The 17,271-nt window shown below is 47.0% G+C and overlaps 2 protein-coding genes across 2 annotated transcripts in view; both read left to right on the top strand.

Annotated features, from left to right (window-relative positions):
* Positions 1-13,294, top strand: part of INPP5B (inositol polyphosphate-5-phosphatase, 75kDa) — a 96,862-nt gene extending 83,568 nt beyond the window's left edge. The window contains 7 exon segments of the mRNA XM_011969513.1: positions 1,252-1,414; positions 2,243-2,478; positions 6,641-6,754; positions 8,728-8,812; positions 9,432-9,559; positions 10,938-11,049; positions 12,940-13,294. Coding sequence (XP_011824903.1) covers positions 1,252-1,414; positions 2,243-2,478; positions 6,641-6,754; positions 8,728-8,812; positions 9,432-9,559; positions 10,938-11,049; positions 12,940-13,055 — 954 coding nt within the window. The 3' untranslated portion in view covers positions 13,056-13,294.
* A 2,106-nt stretch (positions 13,295-15,400) lies between these two features.
* MTF1 (metal-regulatory transcription factor 1) overlaps positions 15,401-17,271 on the top strand; it is a 46,961-nt gene continuing 45,090 nt past the window's right edge. Inside the window, exon 1 of the mRNA XM_011969519.1 lies at positions 15,401-15,501. The gene's annotated coding sequence lies outside the window, so the exon portion shown is untranslated. The remainder of the gene's footprint in view (positions 15,502-17,271) is intronic.

Genomic DNA, 17,271 nt, shown 5'->3' with positions numbered 1-17,271 from the left:
CTACTCGGGAGGCTGAGGCAGGAGAATGGCGTGAACCCAGGAGGCGGAGCTTGCAGTGAGCTGAGATCCGGCCACTGCACTCTAGCCTGGGCGACAGAGCGAGACTCTGTCTCAAAAAAAAAAAAAAAAAAGTGTTGGGCTCTTCTATTCCTAGAGCTTAAATCTCTTCATCTGTTGGAGCTCAGAGTTCTAGGAGGCACCTATAGCACTCTCGGACTGTGGTCTTTTCATAGACTGCTTCTAGATAAAGTGAGGCTGATGGTGTTAGCTGAGAAGAGAGAGGTTGTTGGCTTAGGTCATCATGTCCTGCTCTTCTAAACCAGAATACGGTTCAAAATGTGTTTTGGTTTTAGAATAACTATTGTGTATTCTTGCAATGGAGTTTTCTTCTTACTGATGCTTTGCTTTGAGATTAAATTGAGTTTGGATACCCATGAGTTGGTGGGAGGGAAGACAGTATAGAAAAGGAATAGGTAATATAGGAAGTTGAATAAGGTCTGAAGGTTTTTTGTGGAAGAGCCACATGGATGATCAATTAAACTTGACATTCTACAAAGTTAAACCGGGGTTTAAGGTGAAGGCGTTTTTTTGTTTGGTTTGTTTGTTTTAAGCAGAGTCTCACTCTGTCACCCAGGCTGGAGTGGAATGGCATGATCTCGGCTCACTGCAATCTCCACCTCCTAGGTTCAAGCAATTCTCCTGCCTCCGCCTCCCAGTAGCTGAGATTACAGGCTGTGCCACCATGCCTAGCTAATTTTTGCATTTTTAGTAGAGATGGGGTTTTACCATGTTGGCCAGGCTGGTCTTGAACTCCTGAGCTCAAGTGATCTGCCCATCTTGGCCTCCCAAAGTGCTGGGATTATGGGCCTCAGCCACTGTGGCAGCCGCAGATGGCATTTTTAATGCCCTAGTTGTCCAGCTACTTGGAAGGATGGGCTTGATCTTCATGTGTAGAAGTGGAATTTGTGAAGGGTATTTTGTAAATGGTTTTTGCGTATAGAAGATATAAACTTTGACTTTCTTCAGGAAATAGACATACAAAAACAAATGGAATTTTTGGATTTTGGGTTAAACACAGATAACTAGTCTTTAGTGGGAACTGTGGCCTCCCAGGTAAATACTTAAAGCAGAAACATTTAAAAGAGATGGTCCTTCATTTTCTTTCCATGGTAAGGATTGCCCAGTTGGGGTGGCTGGGCAGGTTGCCGAGGAAAGGGCACTCGTTTTTACTGGCCTCGGGCTTCTTCCCAGTTCTGTTTTCAGAATGTGAAGTACATGCAATTGAAAGTAGAATCCTTTACAATTCATAATGGACAAGTACCCTGTCATTTTGAATTCATCAACAAGCCTGATGAAGAGTCTTACTGTAAGCAGTGGCTGAATGCCAACCCCAGCAGAGGCTTCCTCCTGCCTGGTAAGCCCTCTGTTCCTAGCTTCCTGGTATCTGGTTTGGGGAATGCCTTACTCTATATATGCTCATTTTCCTAAAATGAGCTTTTTGCTTGAGTGTTTTATTCTCTGCTTGAGGCTTTTTAAAAAGCCCTATAGATGAACCCATTCATAAATAAAATAGAAAATAGTGGGGAGCATGAGTTCAGTTTCAAAAGCATTCTCAGTCATTTATATGTTCCATAATTTCACAGAAAGAGAAAACATAAGATTGCTGTAAATCAGGTGCTGCTGTTAAAGGAACCATTTTGCTATCTTGCTATAATCAACTCCCAATTATCTGCTCTTGATAATGGGGAAGTTGATCCAGAAATTATATCTGGCTCTGGAATGTACCATCCACATTTTTCCTGACTTCTCCTTCGCACTCTGCATGGTACTATGTGATGGAACAATGAAGGGTGTTTTGTGGACAATTCATAGGCTGATAATTGCATTACACTTCTACTGAATCAGGCATCTTCATCTTACCTGGCTCAGGGAAGGCTCTTTGATCCATGTCTTCTTATTCTGTTAGTATTTCTAGCTTAAGCTATGCTCCTTAGTACTTAAATTTTATAGCATTTGTCTATTCAAATGTTTTTGTTTGTTGTTTTCGTATTCCCAGTTGGACTATAAACTCTTTGTTCTTATGTCTCCTGCATGCTAAGCACATTTAGATGCTTGTTGGTTGGCTGATACCTTTTCTTTCCTTTTCCTAACTCTTTATGGCTTACCCGCTTCCCTCCTATTTTCTTTCCCCTTTCCTCTTGGCCTCCCCTCAGCCAACATTATTTTTAAAATTTCTCTGCAGATTCTGACATTGAGATTGAACTGGAGCTCTTCGTAAATAAGACGACAGCTACAAAGCTCAACTCGGGTGAAGACAAAATTGAGGACATTCTGGTTTTGCACTTGGACAGGGGAAAGGATTACTTTTTATCTGTGTCTGGGAATTACCTGCCCAGCTGTTTCGGGTCTCCCATTCATACACTGTGTTACATGAGAGAGCCAATCTTGGACCTACCACTTGAAACTATTAGTGAGCTGGTGAGTAATATGCCACAAAGAAACATCTAGAACTTTGTAGCAGCCAAGCCAGTCAAACAAGATATTCCTATGCCTACCTTCCTAGGGACTTAGACATTCTTCAGCCTCCTAGAGCTTGCTTAGTGTATCAGCTGTATATTGCTGTGCTACAAACCATCCTGAAATTTTAGTAGTTTTTAACACCGAGTTATTGCTTCTCATGATTCTGTGGGTTTCCAATATGGGTCTTCTGCTGGTCTCACCTAGCCCCATTTGTGTGGTTATAATCAGATGGCAGCTGTGATGGCCGGAGGGCTCCAGATGGCTTCTCTCACATGTCTTGGTGTTAGCTTTTCTCTGAGTTTCACTCACCACATGGGCTTATCATTCAGAAGGCTAGCTCAGGCTTCTGTAGGCAGTAGCAAGAACATGAGAGAAGAACTGTAAGGCCTTTTGTAGCATAGGCTCCAAAATGCATACAAGGCCACTTCTGCCATGTTTTATTGGTAGAGCAAGTTGTGAAGCCAGACTAGAGATTCTACGAGTGGAGAAAGACTCCACTTTTTTTTTTGAGACGGAGTTTCACTCTTGTTGCCCAGGCTGGAGTGCAATGACGTGATCTTGGCTCATCATAACCTCTGCCTCCCGGGTTCAAGTGATTCTCCTGCCTCAGCCTCCCGAGTAGCTGGGACTACAGGCATGTCCCACCATGCCTGGCTAATTTTTTTTGTGTTTTTAGTAGAGATGGGGTTTCTCCATGTTGGTCACACTGATCTTGAACTCCCGACCTCAGGTGACGATCCACCTGCCACAGCCTCCCAAAGTGCTGGGATTACAGGCATGAGCCGCCACGCCTGACTTTTTTTTTCTTTTTTTTTTTTTTTGAGATGGAGTCTCTCTCTGTTGTCCAGGTTGGAATGCAGTGGCACATCTTGGCTCACTGCAACCACCGTCTCCCGGGTTCAATCAATTCTCCCATCTCAGCCTCCCGAGTAGTTGAGATTACAGGCACCCACCATCATGCCCAGCTAATTTTTGTATTTTAGTAGAGACGGGATTTCACCATGTTGGCCAGGCTGGTCTTGAACTCCTGACCTCAGGTGATCCGCCCGCCTCAGCCTCCCAAAGTGCTAGGATTACAGGCGTGAGCCACTGCACCCAGCCAATTTTTGTATTTTTAATAAAGACGGAGTTTCACCATGTTGGCCAGGCTGGTCTTGAACTCCTGATCTCAAGTGATCTGCCCTCCTCAGCTTTCCAAAGTGTTGGGATTGCAGGTGTGAGCCACCACGCCTGGCTTGTTTTGTTTTGTTTTGTGAGTTGGAGTCTCACTTTGTCACCCAGGCTGGAGTGCAGTGGCATGATCGTGGCTTACTGCAACCTCTGCCTCCCGGGTTCAAACGATTCTCCTGCCTCAGCCTCCCAAGTAGCTGGGATTACAGGTACCCGCCACCATACCCGGCTAATTTTTGTATTTTCTGTAGTGACGGGGTTTCACCATGTTGGCCAGGCTGGTCTCAAACTCCTGACCTCAGATTATCCACCCGCCCTGGCTTCCCAAAGTGTTGGGATTACAGGCGTGAGCCACTGTGCCCGGCCCTTATTTTTATTTTTATTTTTATTTTTATTTTTTTTCTGAGACAGAGTCTTACTCTGTCACCCAGGCTGGAGTGCAGTGGAGCGATCTCGGCTCACTGCAACCTCTGCCGCCCACGTTGCAGTGATTCTCATGCCTCAGCCTCCCCAGTAGCTGGAAGGTTGCTTAGTGCAACCTCTGCCACCTGGGTTGCAAGCGATTCTCGTGCCTCAGCCTCCCAGTACCTGGGACTACAAGTGTGCACCACCATGCCCAGCTAATTTTTTTATATTTTTAGTAGAGACGAGGTTTCGCCATGTTGGCCAGGCTGTTCTCGAACTCCTGACCTCAGCTGATCCACCTACCTCGGCCTCTCCAAGTGTTGGGATTACAGGCATAAGCCACCATGCCCTTCCTAACTCCACTTCTTGATAGGAAAGAAAAGCTGCAAAATGCTGCGGCCATGTTTTTCAGTATTTCACTTATAGTACGTGTCTTTGTTTGGGCTGCTATAACAGTATACCATAGACTGGGTGGTTTATCAACAACAGAAATTTATTTCTCACAGTTCTGGAGACTGGGAAGTCCAAGATCAAGGCACTGCCAGATTTGGTGTCTGGTGAGGGCCTACCTCCTGGTTCATAGAGGGCCATCTTCTCACTGTGTTCTTACATGGCAGAAGAGGTGAGGGAGGTCTCTGAGGTGTATTGTTTAGGGGCACTAATCCCATTCATCAGGGCAGAGCCCTTATGCTCTATCCATCTCCCAAAGGCCCTACCTCCTAGTACCATCACCCGAGGGATTAGGTTTCAACGTATGTATTTGAGAGGGACATACACATTCAGTCTGTAGCAGCACATTAGAGAAACTCAGCCATGGGTTGGACATAGTGACTCACAACTGTAATCCTAGCACTTTGGAAGGCCAAGGCAGGAGAAATGTTTTAGGCCAGGACTTTGAGACCAGCCTGTGCAACATAATGAGACTCCATCTCTACAAAACAATTAAGAAATGAGCTGGGTACGGGGGTGTGCACTTGTAGTCCTAGCTACTTGGAAAGCCGAGGTGGGAGGGAGACTGGGAGTTCAAGACTGCAGTACCTGAGCGATAGCGTAAGACCCTATCTCTGAAAAAAAAAGAAGACAAACTCAGCCATGAACTCCAAAATAATGAAAGTTCCATTGTCAATGATATTATTCTTTTGTTTCTTTTAAATCATCATTGGTAGGTTATCATCCTAAACTAAATTTGCTGCGATCTAAAAGATTCCTATGGAGACAATTCTAATACAAGGGAACTAATTTGGAGCAATCTATGGTAATATGTATGCTTTTTTTCCAATGCATTTTTAAATTTAGGGAGTCTTGAATTCCCTCTTCTTCATCATGTAGATGAAAACGGGCCCAATCAAGGAGAGTGATTTGTCACAGGTCATATGGTGAGTTAACAGTGGACCTGGAGGCTGGGCACAGTGGCTCACGCCTGTAATCCCAGAACTTTGGGAGGCCGAGGCAGGTGGATCACGAGGTCAGGAATTCGAGACCAGCCTGGCCAAGATGGTGAAGCCCCATCTCTACTAAAAATAAAAAAAATTAGCTGGGCGTGGTGGCGGGTGCCTGTATTCCCAGCTGCTTGGGAGGCTGAGGCAGGAGAATCGCTTGAACTCGGGAGGCGGAGGTTGCAGCGAGCCAAGATAGCACTACTGCACTGAGCCTGGGTGACAGAGCAAGACTCTGTCTGAAATAAATAAATAAATAAATAAAAACAGTGGACCTGGAGGCTCGGTACGGTGGCTCACGCCTGTAATCTCAGCACTTTGGGAGGCTGAGATGGGTAGATCACTTGAGTCCAGGTGTTCAAGACCAGCCTGGGCAACATAGCAAGACCCCATCTCAAAATTTAAAAAAAAAAAAAAATCAATTAAAAAAAAAATCAGACTGGGCGTGGTGGCTCACGCCTATAATCCTAACACTTTGGGAGGCTGAGGCAGGTGGATTGCTTGAGCTCAGGAGTTCGAGACCAGCCTGAGCAACATGGTGAAACCCCGTCTCTACTAAAATACAAAAAATTAGCCAAGGCGTGATGGCACATACCTGTAATCCCAGCTACTAGGGAGGCTGAGACAGGAGAATCGCTTGAACCTGGGAGGTGGAGGTTGCAGTGAGCCGAGATCGTGCCATTGCACTCTAGCCTGGGCGACAGAGTGAGACTCCATCTCAAAAAAATAAAAATAAAAAATAAAAATCAAAACAGTGGTCCCGGGCCTTGAACTCAGATTTTTGGACTTCCAAGTCTGTGCTGTTTCCTCACCAGACCACATCTTCTCTCTGGTTCTATAGTGAAATGCTATAGGAATGATTTTTTTCCTAAAAAGATGGTGCATATTTCACCTGATTCATTGAAACTGCTTGTCATAACCGTCTCCTGATTCTCAAAAATTACCTTTTGTTCCTTGATCATACCACCTGATTTCATTTCTGTCTGTGGAATGTGTGGTTAGGGGCAGTGAAATGTTTTCCTTTTTCCGTGGGTTTGCCATTCCCATGCCATGCATTTTCCTGGAGCCAACCTGGCAGAAGTTCTGTCATGATCTTGATTGTTTTCCAGACTCTGATGCCAATACAGACAGGAGATGATGGCAGCCAGTTGGAGAGCCCCATGGAAATCCCCAAAGAGCTCTGGATGATGGTTGATTACCTGTACCGAAATGCTGTCCAGCAGGTAGGTTGTGTTTAAGCATTCAGACCTGATTGAGGCCAGGCTGCCTTGAGAAGGACCATCAGCCCCAAGAACTTTTTGCATAAGGAACCTGTGGAGAACTGTTCTTCACCCAGGGAGGGGAGGAAGGATAGATAGTATGCCATGTTTCACACTCCTGGGAGACCCTGCTATTTTTTTTTTTTTTTTTTTGAGACAGAGTCTTACTCTGTTGCCCAGGCTGGAGTGCAATGGTGCAATCTCGGTTCACTGCAACCTCCGCCTCCCAGATTCAAGTGATTCTCCTGCCTCAGTCTCCCAAGTAGCTAGGATTACAGGCACCCGCCATCATGCCTGGCTAATTTTTGTATTTTTGTAGAGATGGAGTTTCACCATGTTGGCCAGGCTGGTCTTGCAACTCCTGACCTCAGGTGATCTGCCCGCCTCAGCCTCCCAAAGTGCTGGGATGACAGGTGTGAGCCACCAGGCCCTGCCAGAGGCCCTGCTATTACATGCAGTACCTGATTACCCCCAAGGGAAGCAGCGTTGCATAGGAAGGCCATCCCGGCACAGCACAGCATGTTCCTTCCCATGGCCTCTGGGGTCCTCCAGCCGGAAAGCTGCCTGGAGGCCTCTCAGGATGTCATCGCTCTCCTCAGGAACTCTCACCAGCTTCTGGGAATGGGTGGGGCCAACTTGTTGATAAACCAAGCAGAGGCAGGGGACCAGATGCAACCCCTGGGCCACAAATTTGGAGGCCTGATTTCTAGAGTGACTAGGGCAGGCTTCACTAATCAGATCAGTTAGTTTCACTGACCTGTTTATGTAGGTTTCAGGGAGACCTATACCAACTACAAGCCCACTTGACCACTTCAGAGCAACATCTTTTTTTTTTTTAAATATGCATTCTTATGATATTCCATTTTCACTTTTTTCCTCCTCACATTTATTGAGAGTTGCAGTGTACCAATCACTATTCTAACTGTTTTTTACAGCATTGCCTCTAGTTTTCACAGTAGTTCTCAGATGAGGAAACAGATGCCTGGAAAGGTGAATAACTTGGTTAACGTCCCCAAGCTGATAAATGGGCAGAGGTAGAATTTGAATACAGTGAATCTGGCTAGAGAAGTCATATTCTTCAGTGCTGTACTATTCTACTTTCTCTGTAGCCCTTCTTTCAAATGAAACTTTTGAGCAATACATATAATATTGTTATTATTAATACAGTTACATGGTATTAAGTCATTTTATAAAACAAATGAACATAAAGTATCCTGAGACTAATGGAAATAGCTTTGTTGCCATAATCTGTTTTTATTGAGATGGAGTCTCGCTCTGTCACCAAGCTGGGGTGCAGTTCACCATCTCGGCTCACTGCAACCTCCACCTCCCGGGTTGTAGCAATTCTCCTGCCTCAGCTTCTTGAGTAGCTGGGATTACAGGCATGTACCACCAAGCCCAGCTAATTTTTGTATTTTTTTAGAGACAGGCTTTCACCATGTTGGCCAGGATGGTCTCAATCCCGTGATCCGCCCGCCTCTGCCTCCCAAAGTGCTGGGATTACAGGCGTGAGCCAACACGCCTGACCGCTGCCATAATCTTATTTGCCCAAAGCATTGAGGTGCCTTGTTAGTGTTCTCTTATGCTCTTATGCACTGTATATTTTCTTCATTTTTTTCCCCCTGGGTAATCCCTCTATACTACTGCAGGAAACATAGCTGCCTTTATGTTTTCTCCAATGTTGGATCTTCTTGTGTGTTGTGTGCCCTACCCATAGTTTTATAGTAGATGCCTGAAGACCTATTGTAGAAACTTGCCTGGGAAGTCCTGCAAGATGAATTAGCCACATCAGCCTAAATCAGATCATCTGTCAGGGTGATTCAGAGGCCTCACCACACTGCTCCTTGTTGCATTCTGCTAGTGATATTGCCAGGTCAGGAAATCATTCATGATTTTCTGAGAAAATAATTGTTTTGTTACTGTGTTCCCTTTTGCAGGAAGATCTGTTTCAGCAGCCAGGCCTGAGGTCAGAATTTGAACATGTCAGGGACTGCTTGGATACTGGAATGATTGATAACCTCTGTATCCTTCAGACATTCAACTGTGCGTGTGTGAGAGAGACAGAGAGAGAGAATATGAGTGAGAGAGAGAGAGAGAATGTGAGTGAGACAGGTGAGAAAAAGGAAAGTATTTTATGGCTCAAAATCTGATATTGTATCCTCAGCTACCATGTTTTATTTAAAGTTTGCATAGAGAAGGCTTTACAATTTTATTTCATTTTATTTTTTTGAGATAGGGTCCATCTCTATCACCCAGGCTGGAGTGCAGTAGTGTGATCTTGGATCACTGCAGCCTTTACCTCCTGGGCTCAAGCAATCCTCTCACCTCAGCCTCCCGAGTAGCTTGGACCACAGGTACATACTACCACACCTGGCTAATTTTTGAACTTTTTATAGAGGCAGGGTTTCACCATGTAGCCCAGGCTAAGAATTTACAACTTTAAGCAACCAATAGAGCAGGAACTCAGGAGGGCCTGGCTCACCTGACAAACAATGTGGCCCCTTCGAGAAGTTAGGCTGGCATCCTAGCCCTGAGCAGAGAGCCTGACAGGGCAGTCAGCACTTCTGGCACGTGCTTGCTCCTGGGCCTTTTCCTAACCATGGGCAGCAGCATCATCGGTTCCTTAACAACGGGCCAAAAGCTGCCAGCAATCATTCTGTAGCCGAAGCTCTGCTGCTTTTCCTGGAGAGCCTTCCAGAGCCTGTCATCTGTTACAGCGCCTACCATAACTGCTTGGAGTGTTCTGGCAACTACACAGCAAGCAAACAGGTGAGAGGAAGCACTGAGCAGCATGTGGTTAGCCCCAGACCCCGTGGGGCTGAGGGAACAGAGTGGACACAGTTCCTCAAGTGCAGCATCTCAGAAACTGAACACCTTATCTTTCCTTCTCCAACCTGTTCTTTCTCTTATGTCTTTGTTTCTTTTAATGGCATCAACCTTAATTCCAGTGAGTCAACCTCAAAACCTGAGTCATTTCTGACTCCACCCTCTCCTTGCCTCCCACGTGCCCAGTCTCGTTGCTCTATCCCCCGTCCTCTCTCTTCCATTCTCATTGTACCTACCTTGGCTCAGTGCCCTGCATTCACGGTCTCCTGTTGATTTGTTTTGCACACTGCCATCAGATTGTGTATTCTAAAGCTATTGTCATGTGACTGTTGGTCAAAAACCATACTTGGCTCTCTATTGCCAATTACTAATCTTAAATATCGAAGACTTTCTATGATCTAGCTTGGTGGTTCACACATACAACAGGCCTTGGCAGAATAATCTAGAAAACTTGCCAATAATAGAGATTCTAAAGCCATACCCCAAATCCACTGAATCACAATCACTTTTTTTTTTTTTTGAGATGGAGTCTTGCTGTATTACCTAGGCTGGAATGAATTGCACGATCTCGGCTCACTGTAACCTCTGCCTCCCAAGTTCAAGTGATTCTCCTGCCCCAGCCTCCTGAGTAGCTGGGATTACAGGCGTGCACCACCACGCCTGGCTAATTTTTGTATTTTTAGTAGAGATGGGGTTTCACCATGTTGGCCGGGCTGGTCTCGAACTCCTGACCTCAGGTGATCCACCTGCTTCGGCCTCCCAAAGTGCTGGGATTATAGGCATGAGCCACTGAGCCCAGCCTATAGGCATGAGCCACTGAGCCCGGCCCATAATCACTTTTGGAATCTATTTTGTTCAAGCTTCCAAACTGATTCTGATATGCAGATAGCTGGAGTACTCATTGATCAGGGCCTGATCAACCCTTCTAGTTATGCTCCTGCCAAAATTGACTTCTCATAAAGTGTTCTCTCTACTTATCTCACTATTTCCCTTCTCCTGCCCTTTTTTATACTTTCTTTGCTCTAAATAACCCCAGTTCTTATCTCTGTAAGTCCAATTTTGTCTTATATTCAAGACCCAACTAAAATGTCTTATTTCCTTCAGTCTTATAGGAACATGTAGTTAAAAGTTTGACTTCTAAATTCATGTTGCATTTGACCCCTACCTCTCTTTTGGTACTTATGCCAAGTAGTAAGCAACCAGTTTTCTGTGCACAGTCTTTCTCGTGCACTTGGATCGTGTACACAGTTCTTGGACTATAGTAGCCACTTGACAAATAATTCAGTGAACAAAAGACAAATGCCAGTTCTTTCTCTTTCAGGTCATTTCTACTCTCCCCACATTCTACAAAAATGTCTTCTACTACTTGATGGCGTTTTTACAAGAACTGCTGAAAAATTCAGCAAAAAATCATTTGGATGAGAATATTCTAGGTAAGCAGCCAAATGTCTATGGAAAGCATTTCTGCAAACTGAGAGACTCGTAATGAGAAATGAGGTTGAGGAGGATTCCAGGTCCCTTGCAGTAGAACTAAAATGGCAAGCTCTGGGCAAAGATTTTTTAAAGCAGAAAGTTTTGCATTTGGACACTGCTCCCTACTCCTAACAACACAAGAATAAGTATAGTCATGGGCTGGGTGCGGTGGCTCACACCTGTAATCCGAGCACTTTGTGAGGCTGAGGTGGGCAGATCACCTGAGGTCAGGAGTTTGAGACCAGCCTGGCCAACATGGTGAAACCCCACCTGTACTAAAAATACAAAAATTAGCTGGGTGTGGTGGCGCATGCCTGTAATCCCAGCTAAACGGGAGGCTGAGTTGGGAGAATTGCTTGAAACCGGGAGGCAGAGGCTGCAGTGACCCGAGATGCCACTGCACTCCAGCCTGGGCGACAGAGTGAGACTCCATCCCCCCGCCCCCCCAAAAAAATATAGTCATGTACCATATATCATCTTGGTCAACAAAGGACCACATATACGATGGAGGGCCAATAAGATTATAATACTGTGGTTTTGTGTGTGTGTTTGTGTATGCGTGTGTGTGTATGTGCTTAAGAAAGTCTCACTCTGTCAGCCAGGCTGGAGTGCAGTGGTGTGATCTCAGCTCACTGCAACCTCCACCTCCTGGGTTCAAGTGATTCTTCTGCCTTGGCCTCCTGAGTAGCTGGGATTATAGGCGCTTGCCACTATGCCTAGCTTTTTAATTAAATTTAATTAATTAATTAATTTTTTTAGAGACGGAGTCTTGCTCTGTCGCCAGGCTGGAGCGCAGTGGCGTGATCTCAGCTCACTGCAACCTCCACCTCCCGGGTTCAAGCAATTCTCCTGCCTCAGCCTTACAAGTAGCTGGGACTACAGGCGTGCACTACCACACCCAGCTAATTTTTGTATTTTTAGTAGAGACAGGGTTTCACCATGTTGGCCAGGATGGTCTCAATCTCTTGACCTCATGATTCCGCCTGCCTCGGCCTCCCAAAGTGCTGGGATTAGAGGGCTGAGCCTCTGCGCCCGACCCCCTTTTTTTTTTTTTTTAAGGGCAGTGACCAGCCCAACGTGCCCACCCTCCCCACTGCGGGATGGGAGAGGGCTGGGAGCCAGATGGCCACCCCGGCCCTCACAGCCACCCCTCGGACAGGGGCCACAGGGCCACACCCTCCAATGCCCACACCTCAGCCATCCCTACCACGCTCATGGAACCTTGTCTCAGCCTGGGGACGAGCCCCCACTGGGGACAGGGGGTGGTGGGGAGAGGAGGCGGGAACCAGAGAGGCAGGACACCAAGCAGGGCCGTCTCCCCTACAACCTCCCAGCCTCAGCCACCTCTGACACAGCACCATTCCCCTTGGAAAGCCCACTGGCAGGACAGGCTAATTTTTGTATTTTTAGTAGAGATGGGGTTTCATCATGTTGGCCTAGCTTGGTCTTGAACTCGTGGCCTCTAGTGATCTGCCTGCTTTGGCTTCCCAAAGTGCTGGGATGACAGGTGTGAGCCACCATGCCCAGCTCATAATACCGTATTTTTGATGTGCCTTTCCTATGTTTAGATATATTTGGATATACACATACTGAGCACTGTGTTACAACTGCCTGTAGTATTCAGTATAGTAACATGCTGTACAGAAGCCTAGGAGCAATAGACTATACCATATAGAATTGTGTAAGTACAAGTGTAAGTTTGTGAAAGTTTAAGTACACTCTATGATGTTTGCACAATGACGAAATCACTTAATGACACATTTCTCAGAACATATCCCTGTTGTTAAGTGATGTGTGTCTTTAGTACCTTCTTTTGCTGAATCATTTCTTTTCTGTGTTTTTTCTTGCAGCTAGCATATTTGGCAGCTTATTGCTTCGAAACCCAGCTGGTCACCAAAAGCTTGATATGACAGAGAAGAAAAAGGCTCAAGAATTTATTCACCAGTTCCTCTGCAACCCACTCTGAGCCTCTATATCTCTCCTCCTATTTTACTTGAGGCTGCCAATTACCAGCCCCACCTGTTTCAGCTCAAGAGATGCCTTAAGATAATTATGTGAGGCCACTTGGTAGCAAGAATGGCAGCTATTTCCTGAGCCTAGTACCCTGACTAAGCTCACCATTGGTTAGCACACTCAGTGCTGTGAGTCGTGAAGACACGGGAGAAAATCCACCATAATAAAACTGACATTCAATTTTCAACTTTAGTTATTTAACACAGATTGATCTTTTTTTTGAGATGGAGTTTCACTTTTGTTGCCCAGCCTGGAGTGCATTGGCGTGGTCTTGGTTGACTGAACCTCTGCCTCTCGAGTAGCTGGGATTATAGGCGTCTGCCACCACGCCTGGCTAATTTTTTTGTATTTTTAGTAGAGATAGGGTTTCACCATGTTGGCCAGGCTGGTCTCGAATGCCTGGCCTCAGGTGATCCAGGCCTTCCAAAGTGCTGGGATTTCAGGTGTGAACCACCACGCCTGGCCTAAAATGTTTTTAAATAACTGTATTTGTTGTACTCACTCACCCTACCTCCAGGGCATAGTCAGTGCCTTCCCTATAGCCTGGGCTGAGATCCCCATGAGCAGATATTTGATGGAAAGTCATGAAAGGCCAATGAGTTGGATGGCAAGAATGCAGGCAGAAGCTGCTGGGTGAAACAGGCCACAGCCACCCCAGATGCTTTCAGTGCTCTGAGGATGTGTATATGCATATGCAAACTCTACCCCCATTCCTGCCCAGATAATGGCTCGATAACTCTGAAGCTGGTTGCTCAGCCTCTGAGGGCAATACAGGCATTTAAAAAATTAAAATGACCAGGCACAGTGGCTCACGCCTGTAATCTCAGCACTTTGGGAGACTCAGGTGGGAGGATCACTTGAGACCAGGAGTTTGGGACCAGCCTGGGCAACACAGGGAGACCCCATCTCTACAAAAACATTTTTAAAAAATTAGCTGGGTGTGGTGATGCATACCTGTGGTCCGTTACTTGGGAGGCTGACGTGGGGTGGCTCACTTAAGCATAGGAGTTTGAGGCTGCAGTGAGCTATGAACACATCACTGTACGCCAGCCCGGGTGAGAGAGGGAGACCCCGTCTCTAAAAATGTAAAATCACTGAAAAAATGAGTGTTCGGTGAAACAAGTGGGATTTTCTGGGTCAGCAAGTCTTCCAAACTGTATATGATGCTTCCCGTCTCCGTGTGTAATATATTTTAATGATAAATGTATTTTTAACAGTGGTGGTTGTATATGTTTTTCTCCCTTAAGAGATGGCAGTTCGCTGCAGCTGGACTTTGTGGCTCAAGCCTTGGGGCCAAAGAGATATATTCCTGGCAGTCTGGTGGGTACCGGTCACTATTCACATATTTCCAGCAAGAAATGGTTATGGCACTGGCCTGAACCCCTTGACCCCTGGTCTAGTTTTTGGAGTTGTCCCACTCTGAATATTCGAGAGAAGCAGCTTATGGTTAAAACAGGCAGTGGCAGCTGGGAGGATCTAACAGCTAGATCCTCCAGGCATTTGGAAAGGACAGGGGCATAACGAAGGCACATGCAGAATCGCTTCCTGGGTACGAATGCCCACTACTGGGCACTGTAAAATGGGTTTAAGACACGGGCCAGCAGAACAATGTGAAAGGTTAAAGAAGGGAGTGGCCGGTAGGTGGCGCTAACTGGCCCGGGCATGAGTCCCGCCGAAGCTGCGTCCTCTTGCAGGGGAAGAAAGTTGGGACCGCCAGCCTGGGCAAGAGTGTGAGAAGAGAGCTGGGCGTCCTAGGCAAGCGCGTGAGAAGGGAAGAGGCGGTGGCGTCCTCTCTAGCTGGGCTCAGAATACTCTTAGTTCTGCCTTTGGGGTCTTGTCTTCCTTTCTGGGCCTCCCGTCTGTGTTAACTTTGATGGGTGCTGAAGGGAAGGCCGAGGCCCCGGCGGGAGAAACCTGGGCACGTCGCGGTCGTCCAGGCTCCCCTGGCGGGTTGGAGCCAGGGTTCCGACTGCCAACTGTGGTTCTTCCCGCTGCTGCTGTGGCTGCCAGGGCGAGGGCGGGCAGCGCAAACCTGGCTGAGGACATTTCGGATCCTTCCCTGGGGATTCGTTCCCTTCTCCTTGATTCCAGTGCCGCGAGGGCGACACCCTGCGGGCCGCCCGTGACACCCCGGGCGCTTCCCCACGCGAATAAACTCACCTTCTGGGCGCCTTCCCCTCGGTGCCCCGCCCCGCCCCTCCCGCTCGCCAATTGGAGGCTGCAGCTCAGCCCCCTGACAACCTGAGCCAACCAGAGGCGCCAGGGAGGGGCGGATCCGCTGTCCCCTCCTTCCTCCGGAAAGCGGAAGCGGAAGTGACGTTAGGGGAAGGTGGGGGCAATCATGGTGCCGCTGGGGAGGGGAGAAGCTGCTGCTGCCGCCGTTGCCGGGAGCCGCGGAGGTAAAAGGCGAAACTAGACTTGGCCTGGGCTTGGGACTTACCGGGGGGCGCGGGACTTAGGCTCCCTCCTGAAGCATTTCCCAATAGAGACCTCAGTCTGGTCACCATAGGGACCCCACCCCTTCTCCGTTTCCATGGGGATGGGTATCCAGCCCCCCTTTCCTGTTTCCATGGAGACCCGGACCCTGCCCCTCTCCTCGGTGCTTGGAGACCCCCAGCTTGTCTTCGGGTTTTTCTGTGTAGCGCTGTGCTGGGGGCTATCGCAGACAGGCTCCTTTTCCCAGCCTTCTCTCAAGGGGGCTCCGTTCGCACTCCTCGTTGGCTACCTTCAAACCTCCTGGTCTTGTTTGTTCCGGACAGTTGGTCTCCGCGTTGCCGCCGAGGGTGCCCGGGCAGCCCACTGGGGTCCTCGGTGCTCTCTTCTGTCTTCTCAGATGCAGCGAAATGTACATCTGTGGGGTTGCGTAAGCCAGAACTAGGGGTCGGGCCGGTACCTCCCGGATCCGATCCTTTGGCCTGTTTCTGGTAACTGTCTAGCCACCCCACTAAGTAAAGGCTCACTTTCTAACCCAGAGCAGAAGAGAAAGATAAAATGCAAAGCCAGACTGAAAACTAAGAGGGATGTGCTGATTATTTTAAAATTTTCTGTTCTGCCTGCCAGACCCACATTTGTAGAGCCTGTGTTTGCAGATGAAGGAAGAATCACTATTCCAGAACATGAAAGCTTCAAATGTGGTATTTTTCTCAAGAGAATGTATCTTCCCAAGATAGTATATCTTCACGAGAGAGTATGTCGCCATGTCTTTCATTCATTTAGCTGACATTTGTATCAGTGTACTATGCTAGGGGCTGTAGAAACAAAAATAATAAGACTCAATTCATTCAGGGACGAGAGCCCAGTATACAACCATAACTTCTTGTTAACACCATATTGGACATAAATAGATACAGTGATCTTCATTGTTTGTGCCTGACTGGGGATTAGCCCTTCCACCCAGAAGGTTGAAACATCTGTTCTAGGTAGGAGGGAAGAAATTCACACTTGTTCCTCTACTATTTACCAAACATTGTGCTTTACATATGTTGCCTCTTTTATTCCTTATAAAAACTTTGAGAGAACAGGAATTACTAGTCCCACCTTGCACATAAGAAAAATGAGGCACAGAAAAGTTACCCATGTAGTAAAAGGCAAAGCCAGGATTTGTAGGTAGATGACTCTGCCTCCAAAGCCTTGCTCCTTCTACCATAAACTACATGAAACCATTTACTGCTTCGTGGTCTGATTTGGAGGGTATTTGAGTGGAGTTTCTCTTAAGATTTGTAGCAACTCAGCCTTTAAGCAGCTACTGTTCTGTTTGCTCTTTTGTCCCCTTTAAATATTTTGACCAAGTTTCAAATTGTTTGACAGGCGTATTCAGAGGGTCTTATGAACTTATTACTTCAATTTTTGAAAAGCTCTTTTCTTTTCTTTTCCTTTCTTGTAGAGATGGAGGTCTCACTATGTTGACCAGGCTGATCTCAAACTCCTGGCCTCAAGCGATCCTCCCATCTCAGCCTCCCAAAGTGCTGGGATTACAGGCGTGAGCCACCACGCCCGGCCAGCATTGCTTTTCTTTAAAAATGACTTGATGGGCTGGGCGCGGTGGCTCACGCCTGTAATTCCAGCACTTTGGGAGGCCGAGGTGGGCGGATCACGAGGTCAGGAGATCAAGACCACGGTGAAACCCCGTCTCTACTAAAAATACAAAAAATTAGCGAGGCGTAATGGCG

This window comes from Mandrillus leucophaeus, unplaced genomic scaffold (genome assembly GCF_000951045.1).
Source record: "Mandrillus leucophaeus isolate KB7577 unplaced genomic scaffold, Mleu.le_1.0 Scaffold895, whole genome shotgun sequence".
NCBI lineage: Eukaryota > Metazoa > Chordata > Mammalia > Primates > Cercopithecidae > Mandrillus > Mandrillus leucophaeus.
Note: the sequence above shows the minus strand (reverse complement) of the source record. Positions and strands in the feature narration are given on the sequence as shown.